The 9564-nt window shown below is 56.3% G+C and overlaps 1 protein-coding gene across 4 annotated transcripts; it reads left to right on the forward strand.

Moving 5' to 3' along the window:
* The first annotated feature begins 349 nt into the window (after nt 1-349).
* On the forward strand, nt 350-9206 carry RELA (RELA proto-oncogene, NF-kB subunit). Of its 4 annotated transcripts, XM_036929312.2 has the most exons (12): nt 359-1356; nt 1950-1976; nt 2080-2231; nt 2366-2514; nt 3372-3463; nt 3866-3997; nt 4774-4878; nt 5095-5307; nt 6753-6833; nt 6921-6995; nt 7563-7653; nt 7797-7992. In XM_036929312.2, the coding sequence occupies exons 1-11, from the start codon at nt 1350-1352 to the stop codon at nt 7646-7648; spliced, it is 1119 nt and encodes a 372-aa protein (XP_036785207.1). In that variant the 5' UTR covers nt 359-1349; the 3' UTR covers nt 7649-7653; nt 7797-7992. The 4 variants fall into 4 exon arrangements, with proteins under 4 accessions (XP_036785200.1, XP_036785207.1, XP_036785182.1 ...); XM_036929287.2 differs by lacking the exon at nt 7563-7653 and having other exon boundaries at nt 805-1356; nt 7797-9206; XM_057506898.1 differs by lacking the exons at nt 359-1356; nt 7563-7653 and adding an exon at nt 1387-1484 and having other exon boundaries at nt 7797-9206.
* Nucleotides 9207-9564: the final 358 nt, after the last annotated feature.

A 9564-nucleotide genomic window follows, 5' to 3' on the forward strand; every position in this document is an offset into this window, starting at 1 on the left:
CCTTAAATCAGCCTTCTCAAAAAAGTAACCTGTTTTTTTTAATCTGGGCCAGCCACTTGAGAAACTGAAATGAGTGGGAGGGGTGGTAACTGTTTTCACTTTTCTCTTCCTGTTTTTTCAGAGCCTGGGAAAGCAAGTCAGAATTTCCAATCTTTTCCAATTCCCACATGATTCCCTAGTTCAGAACGAATTCTAAAAAAAAATTTTAAAAGCCTTTATCTGGGGAAGACAGCGCCGCGGAGCATCCTCCTTCAGGGATGAGGAAATCGCCTGGGGCGGGGGCGGGTGGGGGGTGCTCCAGACCCCGCCCTTCCCCGCGCACGAACGCGCCTAGAGCTTGGCCTTGGAGACGGTAACCCCACCGGGAGGTCACTAGGCGGTTAATTAGCACTACTACTTCGGCGTAGCGCTGAACCCTAGCAGGAGGCCCTGGGGCGGGGGGTGCCGGCGGGCGGCGTGACCCCGTGCGTTCAAGCTACCTGGGTCGGGAAGGAGGGGCCCAGGGCCCGGTTCTAGGACACAGGTGTCACACTGCATCGTAAGCCGGGATGCAGATTAAACCCTCGAGCCCTCGGCCCCGCCGCGGGCGGGAGCGGACGCAGCACGGGGCCTCGGTCGCCCCTTGAGTGCAGCAGGCTCCGCGAAGCCCACGGTCCGTGCCCTGCCAGGTGCACGAGTCCAGGCGCTCGCCTTCACTGTACTGCATCTCCATAGGATGGACGGGCAATTTTAAAGTGCTTCTGTGGCGACAGCCACCAACGGACACCTTTATGATTAAACAACCGTACGGAGTTCAGCTGCCCGGCCTTTGCGGACGAAGCAGGCCCGGGCCTTTCCCTGCGCAGGGCGGGTGGCCGCAGCCCAGCAGCCCTGGCTTTGCTCCAGACCCGGCCCGGGATGACATCACCTAACTCCTCCGATCAGCGAGAGAGGGCCCCCGAAATCCCCTAAAAACATTGTGAGTAATCGCCGGGCCCGCCCTCCAGGCGGAGCCCAGCCCCGGGAGATAGTCAAGCCGCTCCGCCAGCCCCGGGAGCGGCCTCCGGGCGAGCAGCCTCTTCGGCCGCCGCTGTGCGCGCTCTAGACCCCGGCACTCGGAGGCGGCGGCGGCGCGCGCGGCCTCTTCGTCCTCCACGCGGCGCGCGCTTGTTCCCGGCCCCCTCGCGGGGCGGCGGCGGCGGCGGCGGCGGCGGCGGCGGCAGCGGAGCATCGCGCAGGCGCGGCTGGATTCCCGGCAGTGACGCGGCGGCGGGCGCGCGCGGCGCATTTCCGCCTCTGGCGAATGGCTCGGCTGTAGCGCGCGCCGCGGGCCCAGCTGCGACCCCGGCCCCGCCCCCGGGACCCCGGCCATGGACGGTGAGGACGCCCTCTGACCCCGCGGGGTGGCCGCGCAGGGGCCGCAGCGACTGTGGCAGGAGCCCCTGCACCGCCTTCCGCCCCTTCCGGCGCCGATGGGCGCTGCGCAGGGAGCGGCCAGCCAGATGGTGGGGCGGGGCAGGCGTCGGGCCTGACTCGGTTTCCCCTCTGGGTGGAGGAGGCCTTGACTCAGTGTCCTTGGGGGGTGTGGGTGAGCCGTGACCCGGTTTCCCCCCGGGGGCCCTGGGGGCAGCTCCCTCTTAGTTTCCTCATAGGGGAGAATGTGTCTGACTCGGTTGTCCCTCAGGATGGGGGGCAGGGAGTGCCCTCCCTTAGTTTTCCTTATGAATGTAGAAAAGGCCCTGACTCAGTTTCCCCCAGTAAAGGGAGAACTCCTTACCCAGTTTTCCCTCAGAAAACAGGGGTTTCTGGCTCCTTTACCCGACCCCTGGTTTCACTGCAGATTCCAGCCAACAGGCCCTGACTCAGTTTCCCTCGGAGGGAGCCTGACTCCCTCTGTCCGTGGGGAAGCAGGCCCTCCCTGGTGAGGCGGGAGGCGGGTCGTGCTGACTCCTGTCTCCCTCCTCTTTCAGACCTGTTCCCCCTCATCTTCCCCACAGGTAAGTGGCCCAGCCTTTCCCCTTTGGCTGTGGAGGGGCTCCCCTGGGTGAGGGGTGGTGTCGGCAGCCGCCTGATGGGGCCTGGCCTGGGTCTCCCTGGCAGAGCCAGCCCAGGCCTCTGGCCCCTACGTGGAGATCATCGAGCAGCCCAAGCAGCGGGGCATGCGCTTCCGCTACAAGTGTGAGGGTCGCTCGGCAGGCAGTATCCCAGGCGAGAGGAGTACCGATACCACCAAGACCCACCCCACCATCAAGGTCAGCTGGGGCTGCCTGGGATGGGGTGGGGAGCTCAGAGTTACACCCCAGTCTCCAGGCCCATGTGCAACCTGTGTCTGGGAGTTGGGTCTGGAATTCCGGAGCCTCTAGGGTGCTCTCTGTACTTTGGACAGATCAATGGCTACACAGGGCCAGGGACAGTTCGCATCTCCCTGGTCACCAAGGACCCCCCTCACCGGCCTCACCCCCATGAACTTGTGGGGAAAGACTGCCGGGATGGCTTCTACGAGGCTGAACTCTGCCCAGACCGCTGCATCCACAGGTGAGCTCCCCAGGGGCGGGCAGGTCATGGGACTGAGGTGGGAGGACAGGAGGTGCGGCCGTTGCTTTACCCCTCTGGACATAGGGCAGAATTCCCCACTTTTTGCTCTGTCCCTAGCTTTGCAAGGTTTCTTTTGTCTCGAAGTTATCTGTGTGCCCACTCTATCAAACAGATGTGGGCTCCATGGGCTAGACATGGGTCCCTAATCACCTCCAAACCCCTAACCCCTGTGGCTGGAAGGGCAAATCCCTCTGTGCCACATCTCTTGAGGTGAGAAGGAAACCACAGAACCAACAGTTTCCCTTGGAGCTTAGAACCCTTAACAGAGACAGGCTGTAAATAAATATACAAATAAATAAACAAGATGTTGCTTAAGAGCAGAAACTTCACTGAAAATAAAACTGTGGTAGGTTGGAAGAATTAGCCAGGGGAGGGGAGATGGGGGAGCTGGTCTCGTGGCTTTGGACTGAGAGGTCAGGGAAGGCCTCTCTCAGGTAAGACTTGAGTGGTGAGCAAGAGCACAGAAGCACAGGAAGAACGTCCCAAGCAGAATGAACAAGTGCAGAAGCTTGGAGGTGGGGATGGGTTTAGCATGTTTGGAGAGTGGAAACAAAGCCCCCGTGGCTGGAGGTAGGGAGCCAGCGGGGAATTTTGGCTAGGGCCAGGTCATGGGGCACGGGCCTCATGAGCCACGGTGGAGTGGGCTTCACTGCAGCACAGGGGGAAGCCTTTTGAAGCAGTTAAGCACAGAGTAATGATCTGGTGAGTGGTGGGGCAGAGAGGAGGCAGCCCACTGGGCAAGGCAGGGGAGCCCAGGCTCTGCTGGTGATGGTGGGACCGATGCCTGGGGCACTCAGCTTCCAGAACCTGGGGATCCAGTGTGTGAAGAAGCGGGACCTGGAGCAAGCCATCAGTCAGCGCATCCAGACCAACAACAACCCCTTCCAAGGTAAGGGGTGACGGGATAAAGCCCTGGGCCTGCCTGGAGCACCCCAGCCTCTGTCACCCTCCCGAGGCCACCTTCCCTGCATCTCTCCCGCATTGGCCAAGACTCACAGTACAGATGGAATCTTGCTGCCCATTCAGTACACACTCCCATTTTACCATTGGGGAAACTGAGACCCAGAGAGGGACATGACATCCAGGGTCACAGGTGGGTCACACAGGTCAGTGATGGGTCAAGAACCTTCTCTTTCTCCTCCTGTAGGGGCTCCCACTGTTTGACAAACAACAATTGTTTCATGCACCCTCAAACAATCCTCCCAACCCAGAGCTCCCTGCCCCCACTTCATTCCTTGTCCTGCTCCCCCCACCCCACCCCCGACCTCCTGACCATCCGTTTTTCTGGCAGTTCCCATAGAAGAGCAGCGTGGGGACTATGACCTAAATGCGGTGCGGCTCTGCTTCCAGGTGACAGTGCGGGACCCGGCAGGGAGGCCCCTCCGCCTGTCACCTGTCCTCTCTCATCCCATCTTTGACAACCGTGAGTGGTTGGGAGCCATGGGAAGGGGAGAGGGGTTTGCCCGGTATGGCCTGTGAGAGATCTGGGTGCATTCAGCCGCCTGGCGTACTTGTTATCCCTTCCGTGCCCAGCTCTGTGCTGGCTGGGGAGACTTGGCAAAGATGACCTCGAAGCAGCCTGACTGCAGGGTGACGGGAGTCAGAGGGGAGACAGCCATTTCCAGAATGTGTCCAGAACTGTACTAACAACTCCAGGAAGTGAACTCCCAGGAACAAGATAATATTAGAGAGTAATAATTCAATGGTGAAAGCTCACAGGAAGTTCACAGATGGACTGGGCCAACAATGATCACTCTCTCATTAAGTAAGATGAATGAAAATAAAAGGGCTCTGGAGCCCCGAAGACGGGAACCAGGAGGAACCAGGGGTCAGGGGGAAGGCTTCCTTGTTTGGCTGGGTATGAACTGATCCTTGAAGACTGCTTAGGGCAGGTGGAGAAAGAGATGGTGACATCAGGTTGGCCCCCACTGGACTGGCAGCTCCACGAGGGCAGAGAATTTTTAGGTTTTCTGCATTGTCATATTCTCCACACGTTGGACAGTGCTGGGCATTCGCAGGTGCTAGTAGATGAGTACTTGCTGAATTGGTTGTGGTGAGGAGCCAGTGGGAATGCACGAGTGTGAGTCAGCAAGCTCTGGACAGCTTGACTCTGGGATGGGCAGGGATGTTGCATCTCCTGTAGGCCAGCCCCGAGACCTCCGGTGGCTCAGGGCTTCCTTCCTTATTCCCACACCTCAGGCGCTCCCAACACTGCTGAGCTCAAGATCTGCCGAGTGAACCGAAACTCTGGGAGCTGCCTCGGCGGAGATGAAATCTTCCTGCTGTGTGACAAGGTGCAGAAAGGTATACACCAAGAAGCAGGGCTGGACACTGGGGCAGGAGGTGAGGGACAAGGCTGAGCAGAGGATGATGAGTTCAGGGAGCTGGCGTTAAATGCTACCCCCAACACCTCAGGGCCAGCAGTACGATGTATGTCAGGTGATAAGTGTCAGCACTTGGGGGCAGCAGGCTGTGGGTGAGCTGAGCACACTGACCCACCCTGCTGCCCATCTCCTGCAGAGGACATTGAGGTGTATTTCACGGGACCAGGCTGGGAGGCCCGAGGTTCCTTTTCACAAGCTGATGTTCACCGACAAGTGGCCATTGTGTTCCGGACACCTCCCTATGCAGACCCTGGCCTGCAGGCCCCCGTGCGTGTCTCCATGCAGCTGCGGCGGCCTTCAGATCGGGAGCTTAGCGAGCCCATGGAATTCCAGTACTTGCCAGACACAGGTACACAGCTGGGAGGGTAGCAGCGGGACTGTTTGGCTCCAGCCAACAAAAGTGAGGCCAGGGCTGGATGTCTGGGGTTGTAGTTGAGGGTCAAAAACAAGTTGGTGCAGAGACTTATACACTGAGCAATCATACTCCCTTTCTTGTCTCATTTAATAACAATACCAAAGACTTACTGAGCTCTTAGTATACACATGGCCCTCTTCCAAGCATATCAGTGAATTACCTGATTTTATTCTCTCATGACCCTTTTGAGGTAGGAGATAGCATCTAACTTACATAGCTGGTAAGTCGCAGAGCCAGCACTTGAACCCAGGCCATCCGGCTCCAGGGTCGTGTTGCTCTGCTGTGTCTCTTGTCCCTCCCACATAGCCATGGTTCGGTGAAGGCTTTTAGGCATCTGACTACAGTAGGAACAGCCAGAATGATTCTCTGTCCAAAGCCCATCATCTAGCCTGAGAATATTTTCTACCCTAGAAGCAGTCTGTTAAGAGTTTGGAAGACAACCCCCAAAGCAGCCATCAGTTAATTCCCCAATTAGAAACCCTGAATGCCCACTTGGTGCCAGGGCCTGTGCCAGGTAATTTGAATACAAAATGAATAAGATGTGTTTCCTGACCTTTGGAAGCTCAGGCACATGAGGGGAAATGAACATTGAAAATGGATAGTTAAGTCACAGAATGACATGTGAAATGGAGGGGAGTTGTGTGCAAAGAGCCGGAGATGCGGCATAGAGGAGAGGGTTGTGGAAGAATGCATGGCACATTTGGGGGCAGCATCGTGGTGGGAGCTCATGTAGGGCAGTGAGCAGGCCCAGGCAGGAGCGCCCTGAATGCTTAGCTCAAGGCATTAATCCAGGGCTGGTGAGGGAACAGCAGAGGAGAGAACAAGGTGTTTGAGGTGGGATGGTGAGGTTGGCTTTAGACTGATAGCATCGAGTGCTTTGGAGTTAGTCTCACACTGCATGAGTTAGAAAGACCGTTCTGGAAGCTCCAGACTGAACTGAAACCCTCAGAGACAAGGATAAGAGTCTCTGTTGAAGTCTGAAACAAACCTGTCATGCTTCAACTGCTCCAGAGAGCAAAGAGATTATTGCTAGGCCTGGATCAAGGCCTGAGGTTAACTAGGACATGAGCGATGCAGGTTAACAGAATAAGCTGGAGACACAGGCCCTGTGAGAGCTCCTGTCCCCCAAGAGCGTAGCTGCCTGCAGGCACCCTTGTGGCCTTCAGAGGGGCATATTCAGGCAAGAGAGGCCTTCTCAGAAAGCCATGGGATTCTCAGGATTGTTGGGTGTCACGGTGTCGTGTAGCTCTTACTGGCTGGGAAGGTTTGGAAAAAGAGTTTTAGGAAAGCTTGGTTCACCGTCCTACTGAAGGTCATTTGAAAGCTTTAGGGATCTGGTGGAGAAGAGTGAGACCCACTTCTCCCCATTACTTTTCCAGATGATCGTCACCGGATTGAGGAGAAACGCAAAAGGACATATGAGACCTTCAAGAGCATCATGAAAAAGAGTCCTTTCAATGGTGAGAGGGCAGCAAGGAGAATTAGAAAGCATGGGCTGGGAAGGGGAGACCCTGGGGGCTGAGATCTCACCCAGCTTTACCCTGTAGGACCCACCGACCCCCGGCCTCCACCCCGGCGCATTGCTGTGCCTTCCCGCAGCTCAACTTCCGTCCCCAAGCCAGGTAAGGATTTCCTGTTCCCACCAGAACTATAGGCTCAAGTCTGTTCAGCCTGTGGTTTAGACACCTAGGGGCTGAGGGGAGACAGGCAGTCAGCCTCACCAGCAGGTGTCTGAAGCCTACTTTCTGTTGGGTTTGTTTTGAGTAAGGCCTAGTTACCTAAGTCAGAGCTATCTAGGGAGCAGTGAAGATGCAGATTCCAGGGCCCTGTTGCAGACCTGCAGAAGCAGAGGCTTTGAAAGTGCCCATGAACCAGCAATTTACAAGGGACACTAATGCACACAGAAGTCTGAGAACTACTGTGCCTTTTAAGCTCCATACTGGATATAGTAGTTTAAAAATGTACATTCTGTGTCCTCAGCTCTAGTTGAATTAGGGAAACAAATCACCTCAGGTAGCAAACTGTATGTGCTGGTGTGTGGCTCAAAAAAGTGTGACAAAATGCATTGCTTCAGGCCTCTGCTCCCTGGGGGCTCCTTGGGCCAGTGCCCTCTTGGGGCTTGGCTTTTCAGTTACAAAATGAGGAGGTTTTTTAACAACTGATCTCTGAAAACATCCCTTTCTTTAAAGGCTGGGGGAGATTCGTGGGCTGGAGTAATCAGGGAGGGCTCCAAGGAGGAGGCGAGGCTAGAACTGAACCCTACAGGCAAGGTTAGACTGGGTAAGCAGAGGGTGCCAGGGTGCTGGCAGTAATCCGTAGGGAGGGATTGATCCTTAGCACTACTAACCAGCTGGGGAAAGAGGATGTGGGAGATGGTCTCCAAGGCTTCCTCTGACCCATGCCTCTCCATCTCTCTCCTCCAGCAACCCAGCCCTACCCTTTCACGCCATCCCTCAGCACCATCAACTTTGAGGAGTTTTCCCCCATGGTATTCCCTTCAGGGCAGATCCCAAGCCAGACCTCGGCCTTGGCACCAGCCCCTGCCCCAGTCCTGGCCCAGGCCCCAGCCCCATCCCCTGCCCCAGGCATGGTATCGGCTCTGGCCCAGGCCCCAGCCCCTGGCCCAGTACTAGCCCCAGGCCTCACCCAGGCTGTGGCCCCGCCTGCCCCCAAGACCACCCAGGCTGGGGAAGGGACACTGACAGAGGCCCTGCTACAGCTGCAGTTTGATGATGAAGACCTGGGGGCCCTGCTTGGCAACAGCACGGACCCAACCGTGTTCACGGACCTGGCATCCGTCGACAACTCTGAGTTTCAGCAGCTGCTGAACCAGAGTTCTGTGGCCCCACACACAGCTGAGCCCATGCTGATGGAGTACCCCGAGGCTATAACTCGCCTGGTGACAGGGTCCCAGAGGCCCCCTGACCCAGCTCCCACTCCCCTGGGAGCCTCTGGGCTCACCAACGGCCTCCTCTCAGGGGATGAAGATTTCTCCTCCATCGTGGACATGGACTTCTCCGCCCTTCTGAATCAGATCAGCTCCTAAGGGGGTGATACCTGCTCTGCCCAGAGCACTGGGTTGCAGGGCATTGAAGCCTTCCCAAAGCAAGCACGTATGGATTCTGGGGTGTGTGCTCCAGCTGCCCCCAACTTCTTTAGGTGATGTCTTCCTAGGAAGGGGAGGATGCATTGTATTTTACTGGCAGTATCTCTCTCTCTTTTTGGAGGTGCTTAAGCAGAAGCATTAACTTCTCTGGAAAGGGGGGAGCCGAGAGAACTCAAACTCTTTCTTCCTTTAACCTGGTGTCAGCTCCCTTCTCCCTATAGGGAATTCTGGGGGGCCCCATACCCCCTCTCCAGCTTCTAGTACTCCTAGAGAGGGACAGGCTGGAGCTATGGCCTTTGAGGCCATAGAGCCTTATTACCAAGTGTCTTCCTCAAATCATGGATTCATTCACACCTTGAGCCAAAATAATGCCTGTTACCAACCCCTCTGTGGTGCTGACAATGTCCTTGTGCCTAATACCAGCATTTGAGGGGCTGGCTGGCCTTCCTGCCCTGCAGAGGTCTCTGCTGTTTCCTTTCTCAGATGTGGCTGAAGGGCACTGGTGGGGCGGTGCTGGCCCTCTCCAGGATCGAGGGAGGTTCAGTCTGAGACTTCCCTGTTCTCCCTTTTTTCAAGTGCCTTAATAGTAGAGCAGGTTGATTGGCGAGTGGGTGGGGAGTACAGAGTGGCAGCTCTCCAATCAAGAGGCTCAGTTTTTACTGAAGAATCAAAGCAGTTGGACTTTTGCTCTTTCTACTCTGAACTAATAAATTCATTGCCAAGCTGGCCAGAGATTTGCCTTCTTTCAGCAAATGCTCGGCACACTCTTTACTGGTCATGTCACATGGGACATTGATGACCAGAGTTGGTTGAATACTTACACTGTAATCTGTATGAAGCTTACAGTCTGAGGATGCCCTTGGAAACCTCTAGATACTACCTGTGGATGGAAGCAGGCAGCTGTGGGTGGGTGTCCCAGTTTAGTGAGAGCCCATTAAGGCCCATTGGCTGTTTTCAAGAAGGACTTCACAGAGGCCACATGAGCTTTAGGTCTGAGATCAATAGAGGGTCATGGTCTCACAGAGGGGCTAGCCGGCGTTCCTAGGTGAGTGGGATAAGAAAAGTTGGGAAGATTCCCTGGGACC

Source organism: Manis pentadactyla, chromosome 9, assembly GCF_030020395.1.
Source record: "Manis pentadactyla isolate mManPen7 chromosome 9, mManPen7.hap1, whole genome shotgun sequence".
In the NCBI taxonomy this organism is placed as follows: domain Eukaryota; kingdom Metazoa; phylum Chordata; class Mammalia; order Pholidota; family Manidae; genus Manis; species Manis pentadactyla.